Genomic DNA, 25,034 nt, shown 5'->3' with positions numbered 1-25,034 from the left:
AGAAAACATAAAAAGGCTTAACTGCACCTTTTGAACCTCATAGGGCATTCAGATCCATGGTTCCAGTTTGACACATTGTAAAGTTTGTATCCAGATTTATCCGTAGTTTATGGTGCTCAATATTTTCAAATCCAGAATGTTGGTTCTGACTACTCTCTACCGTCGCACTGGCCATGGAGATTGTTTGACAATGACACATTCTTGTTGTGGAATTAAGGGAAAATAAAGGAAGACTAATATTCTCTTAGGTATTTGTTATGAGACTACAATTTTGGAAGCAATCTTTTCTCCTGGAGAACTGAGACTTTTTACAACACATCTTAAGTGGCTTACTTATCCAGGGAGACTCATATGTTTTTCAAGACTGAGTCAAACACCTGATTTCTGTTCCACAGGTTATGAAGGTTCCTATTGTGAGATTGATGTAAATGAATGCAGCAGTAATCCGTGCTTCTACGAGAGTGAATGTGTGGAGCGGTCCTGGACAACCTGGTATGGACGTATTCTAGAACTGCCAGCAGATTTCAGCTACACCAGAGCATCGGGTTATGTGTGTAATTGTCGGCCAGGATTCACAGGTAAGCCGGTTGGGAAAAACTGAAGATATAATCTGTTACAGTATCCTATGGCTTAAATATAGTTACATGTTGTATAGGTGACATAGTGCAAAGGGTCCCCCTTGTGGTCATAGTAAATATGTATTTTTAGCAGAAATATTGAGGGCAAGGCTCCCAAGTCTACAAGATAAGAAAAAAAAAAAAAAAACTGCCACACACTTCAATGACAAAGCTACTTAAGAAAAGCAACAGGCTACTTAATTTAAATGAATGGGTAATTACAGAGGGACTACTAATTTATTAAAAAAAGAGTTGTGAGCGTAGCAAGTTACCAGGAGTTGTTAAATTTGACATCCAAACCAATCCCTGAGCAAGGAGACAGAAAGAGAGACTTTGTGCCCTCTGCATTTTTGTGCTTGGAACACTCTTGCTCTTATTGCATTTGTTTGAATTTTACTAAAAATTCCTTTTGGTAGGGACTTCTTTTCTCATCCATTTGAGGATAACTGTGCACACTTATAACATTCCACAATGGGCAATGAGTATTAACAATGATGACGCATATTTGTAAATCAGACATGAAGTAAGAACTTGACAAGTTTACAATTTCTCTCTCAATCTCTGCAATTCTAATGCACTCCATATTGTATCGGTGGTAACCCTCCTCACAATGACCCAAATGCAACTCCGTTGACACATCTGTCATGTAAGGCACTGGTGAGCTTCTACATCTTAAATGAAAATTAACTTCAAAGGAGTTTGTATGTCTAATAAAAATCTTTTAGTGATAATCATAATTCTATAATAGAAAGGTAGGTCAGTCCTGAGTTTCGTGTTCAGTTATCTAATGTATTAATCCTTTAAAAAAGCCCGGTAGTGTAAGGCTCTGGATCTACAGTCTGGCCCTGTCAACTCCACTCTCCTATTCCCCAAGAAAAAAGAATGAGTCTTTAAAAATAGAAAGGATACATTTTACCTGTCTTCAATTTGACATTCCGTTCACCTCGTGAGTGGTTTATAAAATCTGCCGTGTCCTCCAGTGGGTAGCACGACTGACCTCTCTGACTCAGCAGGTACAGAAAATGATTTTTCTTCTGCAGTTCTCTCCCTCTGTCTGTCTCTCTGGATTTTGGATGAATTTCCACAGAGTGGCCATGGGACTCTAAATGATTCTGCTCCATTCTTTCCCCTTAACTATCCTTCCCTCTCCATTGCACTTTGTTCTGTCTGAGGCGTCCATCCCTCCCCCTGTATATTCAGCACCATCACTCTCCTCCCAATCCCTCCTCTCTCACCTTGCATCCATCCCCACCTTGCATCCCTCAGTTCTCTGTTCCTCCCCTATTAGCCTACTTTAAGAATTCACATGCTGTTCAATATGGCTCCCATTATTGCTCTTTGGTTTAACCTTCATCCCTCCCTTCCCTACCACTGTTTTTCACCTGTTCCCTTCATGTGTCAGGTTTGCCTGATTGAGGCTCTGATTTTGCCGTTACTCACTCTTACTCCCTGGGTAGTCCCACAAAAGTCAATGGGTCTACTTACAAGGTCGGATACTGCTCAGAATGAAGAAGAATCCAGCCCTTACATCAGAAACTTTCTAGGGATGGGACAGTGTATTTTGTATTCTCTGTAAAGTCTGGCATTATGTGAATGTTTATTAACAATAAATAATAATAGCTGCTGCTATCTGCTCTCTGGTCTAGATGAAATTAGTGCTTGGCAGATACTCTCTACCCTACAAAACCCTTGCGCAAATGCTAAGTCTATTGCACAGCTGTATAATTCCTATGTGAGTATATGCAATATGGGCACATGGAATATAACATATTTTTAATAATTAGGATCCTAAATGACTTTTGAAAGTCCTTGCTAAAGTGTTTATATTTATGTAGCCATCCTGTAGACTGTACCATGGGGGCAAAAAAGCAAGTCAGAATGAACAGCATCACTGTTTGCACTCAGTGTGACATGTGACTAGCTAGACACAGGAAGAAGGTCTGTGTAATAAGAATAGTTGCAGAAGCTGCTGCTGAAGAACCATTCAGCAGCCACATGTTGTGCGAGGCAGCGGCAAAACAGGTTTATTCTCGTTACTCAGGACAGTTCAGCTGCAGCATCTGGTTCTCAAAGTGGTCCAACTTTTAGCCACTTTCCTAGCTGGGTTGGCCAAGGTACAAGGAGGTCAAGTGTCTTGCTTCAAGTCACACGGTAAGACAGCTGTTCTGCTGCAACTGGATCCTAGGATCCCCTGGGCATCCAGTGCTTTGCTCTAACTAGAGAAAACTGTCTGCTGGAGTTAGAGATAATGCAGTGAGACTGATTTGCAAAGGAATAAAATCTGAGTTAGTGCTGATGAATGTGGTGCCCTCAGGTGCAGTGCTAGTAACCGCCCCAATTCCTTTCAGTAGACCGCAGTCTTTTATAAGTGTGTGTGTACATACCCACAGACACTATAGTCAGAGGCAGCATCTACATTCTGAAAATGAACGGACTCAAAATCTGCCTCAGCTGCTTAGTATGTCAAAAATGCTGATGCTAAAATCTCCGTGAGACTAGAATGGAAACATTCACTTCTAGTGGTGGTAAATCATTTCTCCAATTAGAGCCAGGTACCCAGGCTTTCAAATAATAAATCACACTGTTCTGTGGGAATTAAGGAAGACGGGGGTTGATCAAGGTCTCTAGCAGTTGCACTGCTCAGTCTGGAGATAAATCCATAATGAATTTCACACACGGCAACATATTGGCTGCTGGTTTGTGTATGTGTATATAAATATATGGAGAACTGTCTTCTACTGTATGGAATGTCAGATGCTGTCGTCTGCTTATCAGTTTCATTAACTGGCTAAGCTAAGTTGCTTTGGCTTGCTTGTTAAAGGTCTGTGTTTTTGGAGCTGAAGGTCTTGAGTTCTTCTGACCTTAACACCTAAAGATCCATGTATGTTTAAGTACACTGTATGCAGCCACAGATTGTTATCAAGGCAAAGGATTAGTAAAACAAAGCTTGTTCTCTTTAATAAATAACCTTATACATTTTATTATACCCATTTTATTAGAGTGGAATGTAAATTAAACTTGTGAATTCAAACAGCCAAAAAAACCCACAACACATAGTAAAGCCAAATCTTGCCCTTGAATACATGGGACTAGCAGCGAGGGTCCATCATTAGCTGGAGTAAATTGGAATAACTTCAGCAGAGCTACACTGATTTACCCCAGCCGAAGATCTGGTCCCCATTCTTTTATTGGGGCACAGCACAGTTTCACCATCCTTTGCTGCAATAAGTCACGCACACAGCAGTGAACATTTACTGTCCGTGGAGGAGTGGAGAGAAATAGCACCATATGTTCTGTGAGACTCCTAAGGGAGTCTTTCCATTGACTTCAATGGCCTTTGGATCAGGCACTGATTTTGTAAACGCTTCCGATATATACCTTTGAAATACCATAGCTAGATGTATAAGGTTAAAAGTAAGTGCTGTAACTCAGTGGAAAACTGAGAATCTCTCCTTTTTGAAGGTATGAAATCCCATTTTCTAGCCCAATGGGTCAAAAGATAATGAACTTACTTCAGTGCAGAATATTGCCCATCTTAGGCCTCAGGACATCTGTGGGGGAGGTAAAGAAAGAAACAGTCTCTGGCCGTATTGACTTTTTGATGGTGGTTGGTTGGGTGAAATGGGTCTCAATTGTACAATTAAAATTTTGTGCATGGACACTCCTACCCCAAGAGTTGGAGAGGAGAAAAATCCCCCGCCCCATATTTGGATGACTTGAAGCCAGCTAAACAGATCTGAATCTAAAATGCACCAAAAAGATTTGCTTCTCAGCTAAAAAGAAGTCTGGGGAATTTAATCCCCAAGGAGGATTTTTTGAGGGAGTTGAAAGTGATTGAAAATAGAAGCTTAAGGCCCTAGGGAGGAGCAAAGCCCCCCAAAGAAGCTGCAAGGTGCCAAGTAGCTCCTACAAAGTGCTGAGATCATCAGCTCTCTTTTAAGCCAATAGACATTGAGGATGCTCAGATTTCAAGAGGTCCTCAGCACTTTGTAGGATCAGGCCCTTAGAATGTGGATGCTCTCTCTGACTGTAGTGTCTGTATCCTAAAGGTACTCTTAATAGTTTAGGTTTTCTTTTTATTGAAGATAAAATATGTTTGTAATTTGCTACCTTTGTCTGAAGACAATTATTGTACTAAAATTTATACTTTGTGGACTTGATTCAGCAAGGTACTTTAGCACATGCATAACTAATTAATTGAGTGAGTAGTCCCATTGGTGTTAAATTAGGCATATACTTAAGTAACTTGCTCAGTTGGGGCCTAGATGCACAGCCATTTACACAGGGGTTTCACCACTGTAGCTGCTAACGTGCTGGCTTGGAGACATGTGTGTACTGTATGGCTTAGTACTACATGTGTTTGAAGAATGCTGTTGGCTGAAAGAGTAAATTTTTCACTTCCATTCATGGAAACGTTTAATGAAATGTTTACTGACATTTCAGCAAAACCAGCTTTGTACAGGAGGACACACTATTGATTTGCTAGTGACTTGTTGCACTAGATAGTAACAAAAATGAACCCCCCGCCCCCAGGCCTAATGCGTACATTGGAGATTAGTGCATCCCTAATGTAACCACTTAAATGCTGCAGAGCTTGACAGGTTTGTCCAAGCAGGCACATTCTAAAACTGAATTGATCCCAATGGAAGGTTAACATACAAGAGCGGTGATGCTGGAGTCCGATGCACCACTGGAATCAATAGGAATTATGCCATTAGTCTCGATGAGAGCAGGACTGCATTGAAAACCATCAGCAAAACCCAGCAGTTTTACATTAATAAAGCTATGTAAGCTGCAGTGAGGCTAGCGACAGCAGAGCTAACCAAGCTGTTTGTGATTATGCCCAGTGCCTGCTGCCAATTGACTTAATGTTGAGTATTAAGGACTTTACCATTTACGGTGGCTTTCTGACACTAAACCACCTTGCCAGTTATGCCACCAGCATTGTTGCTTGCTTTGGCACACTGAGTTCCCAAGAGGCTTTTGGCACAGGAATTTTTTTCATTTTCTATTTTCTCCTTTTAAATCTCCTTGGCCCTTTTCCCAATATGTTGGGGCAACACATGAGAAAATGATGTGACCAGACTGGTGTCATATGTGCATTCATTGCTTAGCACAAGTGGTTGGATGAGAAGAGGAAAGAGAACGAGGATAAGCTGGCTGTAATGCACCACTGCCAAGCAGCCTCTCAAGACAAGCTGCCTATGGAGCCCTGGGTAGATTTTACAGCTGTTCTCCTCTTGTAAAACCCCTGGCAAAGGGCAGCAACAGCAATGCCACCTGGAGGTAACTCCTCATTTTAGTGCAACTGCTCCTGTGGAAGCAGGTGCTGCAAATTAAAGTGCCTGCCCCTGTGGATAAATTGGGCCCAGAATATTATACAGATATAAATATTATTTGTGGTCTACAGTAATGGGCAAGGTACTATACACAGGTTGCCAACCCCAAATGCTCAACAATCATGCATCAGAAACCCCCTAATCATGAGTTTGGGGTGGTGGTGGTATTTTTTAAAAGATTATCTCATGATTTTTGTCTCTGTTGTTTTTTTAAATTTCCCTACTAACCCACAATGTCTGTGTGAGAGTCACAGTGCTGCCAACACTCCTGAATTTACACAGCAAGGTGATTTTGGCACTTGCTGCAAGACCCAACTAAGATCAAATGACACAGGTTTGTATAAAATGCTGCCTGCTGGTGCAGAGCTTCCATCTTCTCCCCAAACCCCAATATTCTAATTCATGCATGCTGTGCTCTTCCTCTCCCACATAGTCCCACATCTGCCCATTTCACAGACCAGTAATAAATTATGCACTCACCCTGCCATCCAATCAGTTCTGCCCTCTTAACCCCAAATCTGTCCCTTGCCGCACAGAACGCCTCTGCTCCTCCTGCAGCCCCAGGGGTCTTCTTCCCCATCCCACACCTGGAAAGAGGGCAGCTGCAGGGGGTATTCACTGCATCTCCCTTTACAGGCCTAGTGTTGTGACAATGGAAAGGGAAGATGGGGGAGCAGAGAAAAGCCAACACATTTCTCACAGGAGGATAGAGGGAGGAGAGAGCAGAGCCACCCTAAACTGCAGGACTCTTTCTGCTCCCTCCTCCCCCATCACCTCATGTGAAAATGGTATGAAGCTGTTTTGTCTCCCCCTTTTTCTATCTATAATCTCCTCTGTTTTTTGAGGGGAGTGGACAGAGCTCTGCCTGCCTCCTACATCAGCTCTGGTTGGCTGCTCTTCCTCAGAAGGTGGACAATCAAACAGGGTTCTCCGCAATGGCAGGGCTGAATATTGTCTGTGGACTGCAGCTTCTCACACTCCAGTAGAAGCCAAAATGTTTGTCTGATAAATTTGCAAGAGTTGATATCGCTGAAGACAGACAGACCAGAGAGATTAGACAGACAGCTCAATGGTTGATCATGCCAGGCTCACTTTGACTTCCTATTAGGCTAAGCAGAGCCTGGGAAGTTGTAAAGGTGGCAAGAACCTGTCCAAACTTTTCAGAGGATATGAGAGAATGGCCTGTGGTGCGCAGTGATCATTCTGAGCCAAGGAGTCTGACAGAGGTCTGAGTTCTAACTGATCAGGATTGTGTAACATGGGCCTCTGCATAAGCTAACAATGGCTTCCAACTAGCTCTTGCCAAAGCCTCGTAAAGGTACAGCTCCCCACATGGGTAGATGATGCGTGCCTATTGGTTGGCAAAGCAGCCAGTAAGCAATTTTGTGATAAGGGCCGAGGAGTATAGCAAACATGTAACCAGACATGTTACACAAGACTAATGCATTTGTAGTGATGGTAATACTGTCAGTTGTTGGGGGTCATAGAAAGAAAAGTGAAATTCTGCATAAATTCATAAGCCTCTGACCCCTCAATGGCCAAATTAGGTCAGGTCTCGGCAAGATCTCTTAGGCCTCTCAATTAGAATCAAATACCCCATGGTAGCCATGGCATGCACTTGGAATCAAAATCCTGGTAGACTTGCCACACCAGATTCTGGACCATTATAAGACCGTGTGAGTCTTACTCAGACCAGAAATGATCATGCTTGAATTCAAGGAGAGGAGAATGTTCTTGTCATGCATGCACCCTAGCTAGACTTAGGTGGAATAAAGAAAAAGTCCAAAAACTAACACCTGAGACCACTACTTCTACAAAATAAATTCCATTGTTTATCTGATAGTCTGGAATGGCTCAGGTTTGTATGTAGTAGGCCTGATTCTTCTCTTATTTACATCAATGTAAATCAGGAGTGACTCCATTGCAATCTGTGGAACAGGAACAGTGTAAAGATCAACCTCAATGTACCTAAGATATATTGTGCAGCATTAGGACTTGATTCTCAGTTACTCTGAGGCCCCCTTTACACCACACTGGCACTATAAAGAGGCCTTAAAATGGGGGCAAAGGTAATTTTCATTTGTTCCATCCTAATCTTATTAACACCCATCTTTACACTGTCAGAGCAGTTTAAAGGTGATTCAGTGGTAATGAGGGTCAGGCCCTGTCTACACTAGAATGATGTACTGGCAGAAATTCTGCTGCAAGCCCCCTTCTTTTTTCTGAAGACATTTATACAGTGCTGTCATGTCCATTTTAGTTTCAAGGGTATAATAACCAAGTTCCTTCAGTAGCCACTTCTGTATGTCACATGCGTTACTCTGCCCAAAAACATGTGGGGCAAAAAGGAAATTGTGCTACTATGACCAGTCAGTCTCCAGCATCAGCCTGCACTACAGGTATGCACGTATTGTGCATCAATACATGACACCCTCAGGGCTTGGCAGGCACTCACTGCCTGTAAAATCCCAACGCAAAAAAGACAATTAGCACTTAAAAGTACTTTTCCCTCTCTCCTGAAGCCTCTGATCTTGAAAGAGCATTTGAACAGGCTTTAAATAGATCTTATAACACTTCTTTTCTTCAATGCTTTTAACCTTTTGTCAATCCTCCGCATCCTAGTACAGTAGCTGTTCACTCTGTTGTCAGCTGTGCTCACAGTGAGCAGATTCTTTTGAGTCTTCCTCCTCCTTCCCTACTTTTGCTGTTGATTGTTTTTAATTCCTGAAACCTAACAAAACATTCTCATTGAATTACATATGCGGTTCCATTAGTCACTCCCCCTGCAAAGCTCCAGTAGGTGAGTCTGAAAGTGCTTTGCATCTATTTGGGAGTGCATAGATGCATCTGTGTTCAATTCCAGTCTCCATCTTTGTTTGCTGTCAGTCCAACCCCTTTTCTTTGAAAAGGTTGATAGTCATTTCTTGCCTGCCACACGACGCTGAAAATCCTCTTTTCTGAGCATGCTGGGCCTGGATTGGCTGCTCCTTGCATCCTCTCTAGGCTACTAGTAGGACTCACCTCTACTGCTCCCTGCTGAGGTTAACCCTGGATAATCCATCAGAGCGGAGGGTGCTGCCACCTCCCTGGTGCCAGGGTGCTACTACAGCCCCCAAAGTGGGTGGCATTTGTGGGGTGTGAGCGTCACTGGGGAATGTCGCAAATAAGCACTTCCCTGTATAAGTTTCCACCTGCAGAGTTCGTATGGCACTTCAACGGGAGTTTAATGCCACACCCCTTCATCAGGATCCATGCAGTTGTGCAGCTCTAGAAACACCACTTCCTCTCCCTTGGGGTGAATCCGCAGCATGGTTTCAGCACCAGGGCCTCACAGGTGCAGGAAGGTATAATATTCACCTTCCTGAGCCCGTGTCAGTCACCAAAATGGCTAAAGACTGATGGCATTACCTTCTCCAGCTCCTTCCTGATAAGCCTAATTCTTAAGGTCCTTGAGGTTAACAATATTTTCAGCAAATATGCACCTTAATATAAGTTAGAATTTGTCTCTTCTCTGAGTTGTGGTTGGGGCAGTACTCATTTAAATGTGACCACTTTTTTCTGTAGCACGTTACATAGGGTTTATCACAAGCTAAGGGGGTCCTTGTTTGTGGGAGTGTCACAGGGTGCGTCACTCACTGCACCCCCTTTGGCACCCCCTCCTGATCTGGCACCCACTCCTGGTCACTCTGGTGATTAGCTTGAGACCAACACCTTCCTGTTTACGGTTTGCATGTCATCGCTCTGTCTCTGTTGATCTCCTGCAGTTCCTCTCACAGCCTCAGGAACCTCAGCATCCTCTTCGGGACTCGGCCCTCAAGTCATGTCACCATCCTTGTTCCCCCCTTCTGGGGGTTAGTGTCTCAGTCTAATAATCATGCCACTTCCCCAGTGGCCCACCCACTACTCCAGGTCCCACGCCAGGGACCCTACAAATAGCAGCCTCTTCCTGTGACTCTTTAATGCCTCCCAATGCTGCTATATCTCCCTGGCCCACTACCCCATGGCCCCAGCCAGGGCCAGCCTTAGGGAAAATGTACTTTGGCACTCCCTCACCCATCACTCCTGGCCCCCACGGGCTCCTTGAGCTTTCCCCCACCCCCCGCCTCACCTCTGGGCCCCGCTTGCTCCCCCAGTGTTTAATTTGTATTGAAAGAGATGCCAGAAGCTAGAGCTCAGCCCTGGCACAAATTAAGCCCTGGCAGGGCAGCCTGATACTGGCAGGTGCTGGCTGGGCAGCCAGCTCTGAAGGCAATGCCACCGCCAGCAGCAGCGCAGAAGTAAGGGTAGCATGGTATATGGTGTATTGCCACCTTTCTGTGCTGTTCTGCGGCATGTGGCGCCTGATGCTCGGCATGTGGCTCAAGGCGGGCTTCACGCTGTCATAAGGGGGCTGCATCTTGCCAGAGCCCATGGCCCTCCTGGCTCACCCAGGGCACCATTTCAGATTTGTGGGGGGAGGAAACTTTAACCATGATTCCAGGGACTCCTTAGGCACCTGAAAACTAAGGTTTTTGTAGATAACTTAGGAATTAGCTGACAGGAGCACTGTATCTAATTGTTATATAAAGAAAGAAAAAATATATACAAACTCCAATTAAAGCCACATTTAAAGTTTACATGTAAATTTAGAACAATCAGGAGAGAATACAGCAAGATATTCCCAATCCCAAGCCTTTAGGTGTCAGTTCTAGAGCTTTAACACAGATATGAGAAACACATGTTTGATACTCTGTACACTATCTTTATTAGAGATACATAAAAATAAATAAAATCTGCTTAAAATCTGTGTTATTGCCATTATCTACTCTATTTTAGTCAATTGTTTTTCACTAAAAACATAATTTTAACATATGTGACTAAGGTTTTTTTTTCTCTTTTATTAAGAAAGGGAATTTATTTTTCTAATTATTTTGGCATTTATGTTTACAAATCACAATCATGTATGTGACTCACTAACATTTGACTCCATCATTGCTATTGGTATCATAGTTGGAACTGCATTTATTTTCATGCAAATTTTAAGTTATTTTAACAGATATAACTAAAAATACAATTTGAAAATAAGCAACCTTCATCTGCCCAGTGTCTAAAGTTATGTGTTTAGCTAATGTTTTTTAAACTGGCACTGCTAAGGTAGTAGATGTAAGTATGTCTACTTCAGCTACGTTATTCACGTAGCTGAAGTTGCATAACTTAGATCAACATCCCCCCCAGTGTAAACCAGGCCTTAGGTGCAGCATAAAAGCAGAGTGAGATGATATGACTTGTTCAAGGTCTCACAGGGAATCTGTGGCAGAGCCAAATCTCCTGAGTTCTAGTCCAGGGCCTTAATCACAAACCTCCTCCTGCCTCTGACTTTCATCTGAGGATATCAAAGTGCTTTGCAAAGATTAATGAAGCCTCACAACTTCCCATTGAGGTACCATAAGGACATTTTAGTCAGATCAAGTTAAGCATGCTTGATGGGTCCCTATGTTTAGCTGTAAATGGTTCCATATATCCTACATACAATGCACCAGCATTGGCACAATAGTTAACAGGAAATATATTTTTTAATGAAATGAGAATTGACTTTGCAAATAAATTCAGCCTGACTATGATATTCCAGATTTAGAAGGAAAGTTTGTTACAGAAATGCAAACAAGCAAATACGGACCCATTTGCAATGATGTTCTGTGGTGCAGTCATGACATGGCTAAACCTTGGTAATTCAGGAAGGAGCTCTGGAACTTTTCATGAGGACACTAAATAAAAATATGGCCCCAATTCTTACAACTGCTTTGCAATACTGGAGATAACATTTGGGGCTCTAATGTGGCTGTGTATGTTTTCCTCATGCAGAATATGAATTCAATGAGAGATGTGCCATCCCCAAAGCCATCTCCGTGGATTTCTTCCTCCTTAAAAATGCAACAGGAAATTCAAAATATTCACAGTAACAGGCATCTCTTCAGCAGAAAAAAAATGTATAAATATTCAATTCCTTTTTTTTCTGAGTTGGAAATGCATAGAAAATTAAAACCTAGGGAGCTTCTACCAACACTATTTTCAAACATCTGCAGAGATTTTTGCTTTAGGATTTCATAGCTGACCCATCATTACTATAATCTATCTTGTCTGGTTACATTGTTACGCAGTGTTATATAATGTAGCCCGACATGACTGACAGCGCCTGCAAGCAGTGGATATTTTGAATCTGGCACATCTCTCTGCGTAAAACATTGTTCATAAACACTTTTTAACATGTAAAACTTGTTCCCTTAAAGGAGGGAGGCGGGAGAGAAAAAGATAAGTGTCTTCTCAGCCATGAGCACCCAGACCCTGGTACAGGTAGCATACTTAGAACTGTAGGAATCCCAATGCCCCGTACTCGGACTGAGCAAGTTCCTATAGAAAGAGAATTGTGTATTATTGGCAGCAGGAGAGTGTTTCTCAAGTGTCTATGCATATGCATTTTCCAAGGACATCTCCCCCCTTCTCTCCTTGCACTCACTGCTGGTGGACTATTCCATTATCTGATGGATACCTTGTTATAAAATATTCCAAATATCAAGAATTTTTCCTTTTGAGGCTTTTAGAGGCCATTACTATTTACCTTGCTTTCTCTAACTACTAGGAATAATTCTTCCACAGCTTTTTTTCTAGTATATTAGATATTTATAGTGTGTTATGTCCCAGTTTTGTCACCTCTCAACTAAACTGTATGAATCTAGTTACTTCAGTCTCCCCGTATAGAATATGCTCTCTAACCCTTTCATGCTTGTATGGCCTTTACATTTTGTCCAGTTTAACAGGGTCCATTCTGTATTGTGCAACTCAGAACTGAACACAAAACTCAAACTGTGACCTTCCTATGACTGAATAGAGAGTGATTATCAACTCCCTCATACAGCCAGAGACTGGTAAGATCTCTTACCTGGAACAATGTGGGTGCTGATCTTGGTGACTCTTGAAACTCATGGCATCCTATTTCAGCTAATGATATCTAGTTAGGAAAATATGTATTCCCTTTCCTCATATGTCCGACTGAGTTCTTTGTGTAAAGAACAAGTTTGATTGTGCACCGCAGACTGAAGACAAAGACAATTCTATCACTGGCCATGGAGGGTAAAATTGTGCTGTGTTATAAGCAGGCAATACCCCCTGTGAAATCAATGATGCCGCACATGCGTAATTGACAACAGAAGGTCACTCAGCCTCTGTTACGTAATAATCTGCTTCTCCAGCTCAAGGAAAACTAGTTTGTAGAGCTGATGCTTTTCAGCATAATGTTGTACAAGGCCACATTGTACTGGTCAAATTTACAATCAGGTTGCCAAATCAAGACAGATGCACAACCTGTCATATGCTATGCATTGGATAATAAAACTTGCAATGAGACAATAAACTTGAGCATTATATAGTCTCACAGATCCCTAGGAAGATCTGAAAGAGTCTGACATATACAGAGAAGAAAAAAAGCGGAATATGTTGGATGTGTAGGACTCATACATTTTACATGCCCCATATATTCTAGAAGATGACTGGGATATTTAAGATCAGACTTTAAGTGGTAAACAAAATGACCCAATTTAATGGTTCAAAAATGAATGTAAAGGGATCAAATCACATCCTAGACAGCCCTACTGGCTTCACTGAGTGCTGCACCAACTTACCTCAGCATTACATTTGGCCAAGTATTAGATTTTTAACAAAAAAATTTCTTAACATGCGTATTTTGCTGTTTTGAATTTTGAAAGCAGTCCTATAAACTCACCATTATAAACCCTATTAAGATACAGTGTACTTGGAATTCAGGAAATTGACTTTATTTCGATAAAAGGAACAGGAGTACTTGTGGCACCTTAGAGACTAACAAATTTATTAGAGCATAAGCTTTCGTGAGCATATGCATCCGAAGAAGTGGGCTGTAGCCCACGAAAGCTTATGCTCTAATAAATTTGTTAGTCTCTAAGGTGCCACAAGTACTCCTGTTCTTTTTGTGGATACAGACTAACATGGCTGCTACTCTGAAACCTGTCTTTATTTCGATAAACACTTTTAAAGGCAGAAGGCTTGATTCTGATCTCCATCATACTGTGTAAATCAAGAAGTTAACATAATTGTAAATCTGGGTAGAAATTAGACAAATGGCTATACAGTGCTGGGCTATATATGGACAAGACAGTTGTTCCTGGAGTTACATTATTGCTTTCTTTATAGAAAGTTTTTCTTGAATAGCTATGATTGTTAATTGAAGTGTTCCAAATGTTCTACATTATCTATATTAAACTGCACAATCTTTCTTGGCTGGATGGATTGTATTTTGTGGCAAGAGAAAAACATTTGTCATCATTTCGCTTCTCATGATCTACCGTGTGTGTGTGTGTGTGTGTGTGTGAGCCAGAATTTATTTTGCTCTTCTTTACAAATGAATTAATATAATATTGAGGTTTCAGATAACAGTAATCACGTTGTGTATATGGAGTATTTATATATTTGCTATGCCAATAATATTGGCCACTATTCAAATGTCAATTCTGTATTAATCTTGATTCTTAAATGTACAAGAATACAGCCTAGCCAGTATTTTGCTGTTGCAATAACATTAAATCTTGTAATTCTCTCCTTAATTTACCGTGTGGTGCTTAGAACCTTTAAGGGTCACAAATTGCATTTAGTTAATATATTTCTTTTACTCTACAGTATCCTCTGTAGGCTTGAGAAAACTTTATGCTGCTACTTGGTTTGCCCCCTTACTCTGGCAAATGTTATTTTGGATTTTTCAGTATTAAATTCTAGCTTGAAATTTACATGATGCATTATCCTTTGCTTATGAACCAGCATCACCACACAATAGGAAAATGTCCTGTACTTCCTGCATCTACTGAGCCAGCAGAGGGAGCATAGTGTTTTATAGATGTGTAGGACCTTATAAACATTGGCAATTGTTTGATTTTAGATTTAGCTCTTTATGTCCCAAAGGAGCGATTAGAGCCTAATCCTGCAGATTGTACTCACTCTTTACAGTCAGAGTCCTTTACAGTCAAGGGACTTTTGGGTGAACTCAGGTCCTTCGTGTCAGCATTTTCTTAGGCTTGCATAGATTCAGGAGATTACAGAAGTTGGGCTTTGGTGTCATGTCGATTCACACAGACCTGGACATGCTATGAAAAATAGGAGTTGCAGCTTTGTGCAAACATGAAGAAGTAACTTGATAGTTGAACCGAGGCTAACATCCGCTGAAAGGTGAATAGACCTCTGATGCTTTCACACAGGAAAATAACATGGTACTTCCATTCCCATGTGCTGTGTCCTGTTGATGGGGCAGGGTGTCTTATTGATGAAATGACTTCATATTTAAGATGGACAGTGTGGAAGGAAGTGTTAGAGTGCCGGATCCCGAGCACTCACGACACACACCGCAGTCTCAACAAAATAAATATTTTGATTAAGTATTTTATTTTTATATCTATATACACACACACACACACACACACATTCATGTGTCCTCCAGATTGCTAAAACAGCAGTAAAGTAGGTTAGAAACAAGTATGCCGTCCCTTACATAAGGTTCCCATAATACCAGTGACATAAATGATGTCACCTTTTAAGCATAATGGGCACCTCCATCTAGGCTCAGAAATCTCAAGGGTAATTACAAACTTTGTTTTCAAATACATTTAATAGTTTATTTATGGTGTGAAATGCTTTTTACCCTTTTGAACTTTCAGATTTCCAGGCTAAGCAAAATTGTGGGCATTTTCCTTTAAAAAATAATTGCATCTGGACTGAGAAATTGTGTGCCAGGATCCAGCCTGAACTAAATTAAATGGGCTGAGCTAACAGGCTGGTTGGTGATAGAATTCAGTGCTGCCATGCAAGAGATGTGAGTTTCAGTCCAGGATGTAACCTACTTCAGAGGCCAAAATGGGTGGGAAACACTGCAGAGACACCACACTTATCCTTGGGGGAAGGGAATGTCTTGCACGGATGATTCACAAACAGTTAAAGAGATGCAATGTCAGGCTCCACAGGGAATACAACCTAGTTTTTAATAGGTCATCATGGGTCTTCAATCAGTGAGTAGTAAAGGCAGGGGAAATCATGGGGGCGTTGGAAATCCTCAAGACTGTCATGCACAGATAATCCTCTAAAACTTCTTGGACAAAAGCTGCTAAGCCAAGAACCTCTGAATTGGTGCAGGTATAACAGAAAAACCCAAAGATCCTCAATTTTAACAGCAGGGCCAATCTGCCTCCAATTTCCCATCTGTAAATGAGGGTAATACTTACCTGCTGAAACATTACCCAGAATACAATTGGGACTGTTGGACAGCTGTGTCCACTCAGTTCTCCAGTCTGGGGTGCCTTTTACACTGCTTCGCTGTGAAAGCAATCACTCCTGGTTTCCTCACACATAGCCTCCAACACGTAAATTACCCTCAGCTATAGTGCAAAAGGGCTTCAGCCAGCCAGCCTGCCATCCTTGAATTAGACTGCAGAGCGACACCAGCAAATTGCCAGTCCCAGACTTTCCCCCAGAAATGTGTCTTGTACTGCCCAGTATCCTCTTGGACAATTCAAGCTCATATAAAGTCCATTATTTCATTAATAGGAAATTTTATGCACAAACCTTATCTCAAATGGAGTTCCCCAAACACTTCAATCCAAACACACTGGCATAGATAAAACAGTAAAATAAGTTTATTAACTACAGAAAGATTGCTTTTAAGTGATTACAAGTAATGAGGCATAAAAGTCAGAATTTGGTTACAAGAAAATAAAAGGTAGAATGCAACTAAGAACTAACTTAACAAGCTAAATGAATCTCTCTTACCACATGATTTTGCGGTCTTACTGGCAGGATGCCTTTCAGCCAGGACCCATCCCCCAGTCCAATGCTCCTTTTCTTGTCCTTCAGGTGTTGTGGATGTCGTGGGCAGAGAGAAGGGAGGAGAGAGGTAATCTAAGGAGTTTGCTCCCCTTTCTCACAGCATTTCTCTTCTCCGAGAATCATCTCAGCTGGGGTTCACATGACAAGTCTGTGGGATGGGAACATCCAGCTGTTTCTTTGCCAACATGTAAATTTCTCACTTACATCCTTTTTCCTGCCAAAGAATAGCCACTTAATTAGGTTATAGTCCATTTGATTACGCTGACACCTGGCTGAGGTGCTGGGTAGCCTTTTGTTTCTGGGGAACTAGTTTGAAGCTGTTTTCCTAGACTTGGAACGTGTCTTATACAATAGAATTTTATAACTTTACATAGAGTGTTGCCACTCATATTTTACTGGGACAATAATGTTCAGCGGATTATGAGATTTAAAAATGATACCTCACAAGGCATACTTTGTACAAAATTTATCATAGTCTTGTAAAAAGGATGAGCATAAGGGTACAGATTGTCACACCTGCTTACAGAAGTGCTGTAAGATTTAGTTAATAATGCACAGCATTTGAAATTGAAAAGCATTATGTCAGGTTCCCTGATCCTACAAACCACTACAGCTGGACCTCATGCTTCTGTGAGGAAGCTTTAAACATAGTAGGTAAGAATGAAGCCTAGTCATGTTTGCAAGATCAAGCCCTCATTGCTTGGTTTTATTCTTTTTTAACAGAAATTCTACTATTTTATGCCTTGTAAAGATGGTTCCTTGCCTCAAAAAACTAGTGTTTCAACTATCCAATTGTTCTTTTTTCGTATAAAACTACATACACCAGATTCCCATTGTAACCCACCAAGGACAAAAACCAAACAACCCGCTGCCCGAACCCCCCCCCCCCCCCCAAAAAAAAAAAACCCTGTGTGTTTTTATGCTTCTTGACTGAACCCAGTAGATTTACATTTTGCTGACAGTTAATTATCACATATGAGTCCTATGACTAAGGTCTTCTCAAGTACATGAGAAAGTTCGTCACAATACCAAGCAGTAAAATAATCTGGGGAAACGAGTTCCAAAAATTTTGTATTTTATGTGGCGTGTCACATAAAAGCTCTTTTACCTAAATTGTTCCCTGTAGCATCTCACTCTTAATTGTTTTAGTGTTTGCAGAGAGTAAGAACATGAATGATAGTACTTTGCATATTTATATCGGCTCATTTGCACTGCTTGAAATCAACACTGAAGTGATTATAATGAGGTATGACCTGTTTTTGTTTAGATATGCTTAGTGACTCTTCCAGGTGCATGGAGAAGTTAAAAGAAGTTAAACTAACCTTTTACTTCCCTTAAGGATGCTGATCATCTTTTTAAATAAGAAAATATTTTAATTACCTTGAAAATAGGGACATTGCTGTTTGTTTAGGAGGGAATGGATTAAGGAAAAATGCAACATACGTGGCTAATTTGTGCTGATAATTAGTTGCTAGAAATAGATTTATTGGGCCTGGTTCAGAATGATCTCACTCTGGTGTAAACTCTGAGATTCTAGCTATTTTAACAAGAAGACAGTATTAGATAGTCAAAGTTCAATAGTATTATGGATAATACACTGTAATGTCGGCACTGATTTTTTTTTCTACCAAAAGGATTTATTCTTATTTATTATTAGGTTGTGTGCATATGGAGAGGGGCTGTTTTTGAGGTTAAGCCTTCGGGCTTGTCTCCATGAATACTTAGTTCACAGCAAGCAAGGCTGTGAATTTACCCGGGGCCTGCGTGCCATGCACTAAGTGTCCATGTGGACACTGCTGATGCACAGTAAAAGCTCCCTAGTGTGCTTTTTGATCTACGCTGCTTTGTGTACAGCAACACCCATATATAGTAAAATCTATGCCCTTACAAACTGCTGTATCCAGTCCATAGCAAACCATAGTTAAATACAATGGTGAGGATAACGGTTATTGAAAGTATGTTTCGAGGAGGAGTAGAGACTCACTTTTCTACTTTATATCTAGCATAATATATACATACAGTATATACACATCTATTTTTAGGGCTCTGTTCTCCTTTTAGCTGGGTATGCCCTATTAAAACTATCATTTTCTAGCCTACTGGCTTTTTGAATTTATTGTAATATGGACTGACAATGAGGTTATGCAAACGCAGTCACTTTTATAGATTGTAGAGATGCACATTGGTTTTAGCAAAACAAAATTTCTTGCAAATCACTGAAATATTTTCCCAAGCTACTATCTCCCTGGGCAAGAGTTAGGGGCAGGAGCAGTTTCACACTAGACAGCACAATGGCTGTACATGCCTATCTCAATTAGAACAAAGAGGAAACAGCCAACAAGAGACAAGATACAAAATTCCTTTACAAGAGACTGGATGCAGCCAAGCCTCTCAATAGCTGTATTAATCAAACAGCAAACATTCTTAAAAACCCTACAGAAGTTTTAGGAGTGAATTTTTTTTTTAAAAATTCCAGAGTGAGGTTTTCTTTAATCAAATGCTCAAAACAGATTTTAAGTCAATGACAATGTGATGTTGTATGACCCTATTAAAGCGCTCAAAGGGATTGTTTGTTTTAAGGTCCCTAAGGATACTTGGCAGTTCAAACATACACAGTATATGTTGGTACAAGTGTGTAATCTACACAAAATGCAAAACAGATCATTGATGTTTTGAATTTAACAGTCTGGTTGGGGTACCCAGCAAAGTGAAAAATGAAAAATGGGGTGAATTGTTAACAAATCTCTCTCTGACATTCTGCCATGGCACTTGCAATTACAGCATACTGCAAGTAGAAAATAAAACATCTTTCTTTGGCTTTCACATGTCTAGTCCACAGCTCCTTCCAATCAATTGTAACCCTGTCTCCAGTCCTTTTGACGCCCCTGTCCCACTTATTTCTGTTCTATTTTGATCCCTATTTTCCTCCACCTTTTGTAAGTAGACAGTCTGCTTCCTCTCATATGACTGCCTTTTCTCCATTACAAAATCCAATGGCTCTTGTTTTTCCTAACTCTTCTATATATTCTGCCTTTGACTTTGCTGATTTTCTTCTCCCTGAATCCACCTTCGATCTGTTTTTAGCCCTTTCCTCCCTCCCCTCATATTCATGTGTATATATAATACGAGCTCACCATTGCTGAGACAAAATCACTATTCTGCCTCCCAAACTTTCTCTACTTCTCTTTCTCTTCAACCATTGATGCTATCCTCCCCATCACCCAGACCAGTATTTTTGGTGTCATCTTTGATGCCTTCATCTCCTTCTCATTGATTCATAGAAGATTAGGGTTGGAAGAGACCTCAGGAGGTCATCTAGTTCAACCCACTGCTCAAAGCAGGACCAACCCCAACTAAATCACCCCAGCCAGGGCTTTGTCAAGCCGGGCCTTAAAAACCTCTAAGGATGGAGATTCCACTACCTCCCCAAGTAACCCATTCCAGTGCTTCACCACCCTCCTAGTGAAATAGTTTTTCCTAATATCCAACCTAGACCTCCCCCACTGCAACTTGAGACCATTGCTCCTTGTTCTGTCATCTGCAACCACTGAGAACAGCCTAGCTCCATCCTCTTTGGAACCTCCCCTTCAGGTAGTTGAAGGCTGCTATCAAATCCCCCCAAACTCTTCTCTTCTACAGACTAAATAACCCCAGTTCCCTCAGCCTCTCCTGATAAGTCATGTGCCCCAGCCCCCTAATCATTTGTGTTGCCCTCTACTGGACTCTCTCCAATTTGTCCACATCCTTTCTGTAGTGGGGGGCCCAAAACTGGACACAATACTCCAGATGTGATGTCACCAGTGCCGAATAGAGGGGAATAATCACTTCCCTCAATTTGCTGGCAATGCTTTTACTAATGCAGCCCAATATACCGTTAGCCTTCTTGGCAACAAGGACACACTGTTGACTCATGTCCAGCTTCTCATGCACTGTAATCCCCAGGTTCTTTTCTGCAGAACTGCTGCTTAGCCGTCGGTCCCCAGCCTGTAGCAGTGCATGGGATTCTTCTGTCCTAAGGGCAGGACTCAGCCCTTGTCCTTGTTGAACCTGATCTGATTTCTTTTGGCCCAATCCTCCAATTTGTCTAGGTCACTCTAGACCCTATCCCTACCCTCCAGCATATCTACCTCTCCCCACAGTTTAGTGTCATCCACAAACTTTCTGAGGGTGCAATCCATCCCATCCTCCAGATTATTAATGAAGACGTTGAACAAAACTGGCCCCAGAACCGACCCCTGAGGCACTCCGCTTGATACTGGCTTCCAACTAGACATCATGCCATTGATCACTACCTGTTGAACCCAACGATCTAGCCAGCTTTCTATCCACCTTACAGGCCATTCATCCAATCCATACTTTTTTAACTTGCTGGCAAGAATACTGTGGGAGACTGTATCAAAATCTTTGCTGAAGTCAAGCTATATCACGTCCACTGCTTTCCCCATATCCAGAGAGCCAGTTATCTCATCATAGAAGGCAATCAGGTTCATCAGACATGACTTGCCCTTGGTGAATCCATGTTGACTGTTCTTGATCACCTTCCTGTCCTCCAAGTGCTTCAAAATGGATTCTTCCTTTACACTAAGGTCATCTCCAAATCCCACTCTTTTTTGCCACAACTTAATCTCCAAAATCTTACCTGCTGTATCTCTGTCACCACTAAAATTATTCTGTTTTCTGTCTTGATTACTGCACTTCCTCTTCCTCCTCCCCGGCTTTCTCATAGCTCATTCCCCCCTTTTATCTGCCCTGAGCCCTCACTCTATGTTCCTTTTAAAGTTCTACTCTGGATTCCCATATTCTTTGAATTTCACTTCAGACTTAAGCTGGCTCCAGACCTCACTTCTTCCTACAGTCCATTCTACACCATGTGCAGAACCTCAAACTGCTTTCTCAACTGCTCCTTTCAGGGCGGACTGTGGCATATAGACACTGACCCACACGGTGGGGGTGGGTGGGGGTGGAGAGTGGCATAAGGACACACCAGTCCAGGGGAAACCCAAGAATGATTGTTCTTCATTGCACCAGGGCTGGGGGTTTGTCATGTGGGAGCCTGATGCAGCTAACTGAAGAGTTGGGGATCCTGATACTACTATTTTACCCCTCCACTTATGTCCCCACTATTATTGCTGCCCTCCTGCTCCCAGTTGTCCTTTCTGGCTCATATCCACCTTGGGATCAAGGAGAGGGGAGACAGAAAGGCCCCTGAACTGTCTGCTCAGTAGTTGCCAATATGTACGCCAGAGGCCAAGTGAATCCAGAGTGTAGGCCTAGGGGCAAGCGGCAGCTATGCCATGCTGTTCTTCTATGAGAAGGCTTCATGCTATTCTCATGCCCAAGAGTTGCTAACCTCTGACCATGCTCTACATAGAATATTGAGGAAGATATACTGATGCTTAGCAAAGCAATCTCATGAAAAAAGCCCAGCTGAAACGACTTAGAAGCTGATGCCGGTTGTTAAATAGGTTGGCTGTTTCCAATATTTGTAAAATAAAATAAACAGACCAGTCCTCACTACACAATCACCTACAGCAGGTATTTTTGTTTTCAAATGAAAATTATTTAAGGTGTTACCAAACATCTAACAAATGGAAAAAAATGTCCAAATGCTGTTGCACTCAAAAAGCTTTAATGATGTAAGAGATTAAGGCCTTTTTTCCCCTGCTTAAAAAAAAAAATCCATGAAGGCTGAAAAGTTCAAACTAGTCTATGAAGTTTCAGCCCAGTGCAATTTAAAAAGGTTGAGTTACAGCATATTATACCAAACGTAGCACATTATGAATTCCATATTCCCTCAGCAAGAGTGGCATATTTAATGAGTAAGCCAAGTCATTCAGCTCTGTTTCCATTTTATGTTTTTCCCAAAATTGTATTAGGTTAAAATGGACATTTCAACTGGAAAGAGGAAAAATAGCCGAATAATGAATTTGTAGGCAATAAAGCAATAACTAACAAGTTACTAGGACTTTACAAAATTTGTGTTCTATGTGAAAGTTATCATGTGTACATTATCTCAGTGTCAGCAAATGCTTATTGTAATGCAGTTTTAATCAGGGTTTCAACTTTCCATGTGCATCAGCCCTGTCCCGTATTTTGTCTTTTGTACTATATGACTTTTTCCTGCTAAAACAGCAATACAAGATTTGCAAGGGCAAATCTGATTGCTGGTTGGATTAAGACCAGTATCCAGCAGAAGTAGTTATTTTACATTTCAGAAGAAAAAAAAAAATCCTTTAATTCACCTCACCAGCTCTGTAGTGTTCATAGCAGTAACATTTCCCTCCTGACCCTGTGGCAACTGATTTACACCCTGAATCAGGAGATTTAATTATCATTATTTGAGGATGGGCGATTTCGCTTCCTTGCAGTCTCTCACTCATAAAGGTGCATTTCCTCCTTCCAGCAAAAAGTAATTATCTCTGCAATTATCAGCACAGATGTGGCAAAATTTGAATTTTCATGATTATTCAATAAGATTTGGAGCATTGAAGAATATATACCCAGCGAGATCATTCAGCTGGCCTCAGGATTAATGAGCCTCTTGAATAGAAGATGCTGCAGAGAGTGAAGGAGCTTTTCTAACAGACTGTTCCAAAGAACTGTTAAGATGGGCGGGGAAAGGATAATTACAGATTCTTCCCTGTCCACCCCCCAGAATACATATTTTTAAAGGGCACATTATCATTTAAGTTGCTGCAAGGTTTACTCTTATTTGCATTAGAGTTAGCTTCATTTACACTTTAGACACTGGGAATTATTCAGCTTTGTGAGAGAGATGAGCCCAAACCAAAACGCCGTATCTGAACTCTTTGTAAGGCTCTGAACCCCCAGAGTTTGAACCCCACATCTGAGCCTGCCCAAATTGCAGAGAGCTCAGATTTGGTTCCTGATAGTGTTAGCTTCAAGCTGCAAACCAGAATCCAGATCTATAGTTTTCTTTCAGGCCCATCTCCTTGTAGCAGTGCTGTACCCTCACATAGTTTAGAAATGTGTAGTTGATAAACTTGAATTTTCTGGATATGAATGGCAGAGCTTCCCCCATAGGTGGAGCAAGCAGAAATCTGACCAACGCTAAAAGCAGCTGCTCAGGCCTTCAGAAAAGTTTCAAGGCTGATTTTAGTTGAATGGTTGACTTTATTTGACTCCCCTTGCAAGCAGCCAGGGAACAGGTGTTTTGATCTCTCTAGCTGAGATCCTGAGGTTCTCAAAGTGTGAAACTCTTTACTTGTACACTGAGCCCATTTGTTAAAGAAATAATCCAGTGACAGTAACAAACTCCCAGGTGCCATTGTACCAGAGTGACTTTTCAGTAGAGAAATGCACTTTAAGCCTTGTAAAGTACACAGATACCACAGCATGAGCACCAGATAAATGCTGATCATTTTTAGTCATAACACCAATGTTTCCATAACTTTGTATAAGGTTTCCTGAGTTACCTTTGAAAGAGTCTGAATTACAGTGTTCAAAAGCATATGCATTATCACACTATATATATATAACTTTTCCAGCTGGAGGGGATGCCTTAGTTATCTAAACATCAGGTTGCAAACTTCCAGGTCCCATGGCACTCTGGATTCAAATGCTGGCAGGGTCAACTCAGCCCTTCAATCTGTCAAGGTAGAGCAACTGAGTTTCCTGTATATGGGAGTCTTTGAGACCATAAAAGCCATATTCCTGAGACACAAGGCTCTGACGACCCCTGATGTTGGGCGGGGGCACTCAAAGCCAGTCTGTGTGTCACTAGACGGGGAGGGATGCATGTCCCAGGCACTCAAGGAATGTTCTGATTTACCATACCCCTGACAGTCTCAAGTGGCAGGGCTTCTGTAGAACTATGACTGTCTTTTAAAGGTACCCTCACCCTCAAGGAGCATGCAGTGCACATTTGGATGGGGCGTTGTAAGTTATAGCTTGAGAAAGAGTCCAAGTATACATGCCTACTGCGTAAGCAGCATAATGAGTCTTAAGTTAAGCCCTACTGATCTGGCTTGGGGAAAATACACCGTCAGGCTACATCAGCAAACATAGTACATATGTGGAACAAGCTAATCCTGGAAAAGAAGCCCTCATTTCTAGAATTGTTTCAAAATTTATGGAAAATTATTTCATGGACCACATAAATATTGTAAGATCCATTTTACTGCGGAAAAAAATGGTTGTAACTAGGATGCAGGCTTACGCTGTTATAATGACAGTATTTACA

At 41.5% G+C, this 25,034-nt stretch overlaps 1 protein-coding gene across 1 annotated transcript in view; it reads left to right on the top strand.

Moving 5' to 3' along the window:
• Positions 1–25,034, top strand: part of CRB1 (crumbs cell polarity complex component 1) — a 170,450-nt gene that overhangs the window by 82,844 nt on the left and 62,572 nt on the right. Inside the window, exon 5 of the mRNA XM_065554408.1 lies at positions 396–578. Coding sequence (XP_065410480.1) covers positions 396–578 — 183 coding nt within the window. The remainder of the gene's footprint in view (positions 1–395; positions 579–25,034) is intronic.

Source organism: Chrysemys picta, chromosome 8, assembly GCF_011386835.1.
Source record: "Chrysemys picta bellii isolate R12L10 chromosome 8, ASM1138683v2, whole genome shotgun sequence".
NCBI classification, from domain to species: Eukaryota; Metazoa; Chordata; order Testudines; family Emydidae; genus Chrysemys; species Chrysemys picta.
The sequence above is the reverse complement of the archived record's forward strand: the minus strand, read 5'-3'. Positions and strand labels throughout refer to the sequence as shown.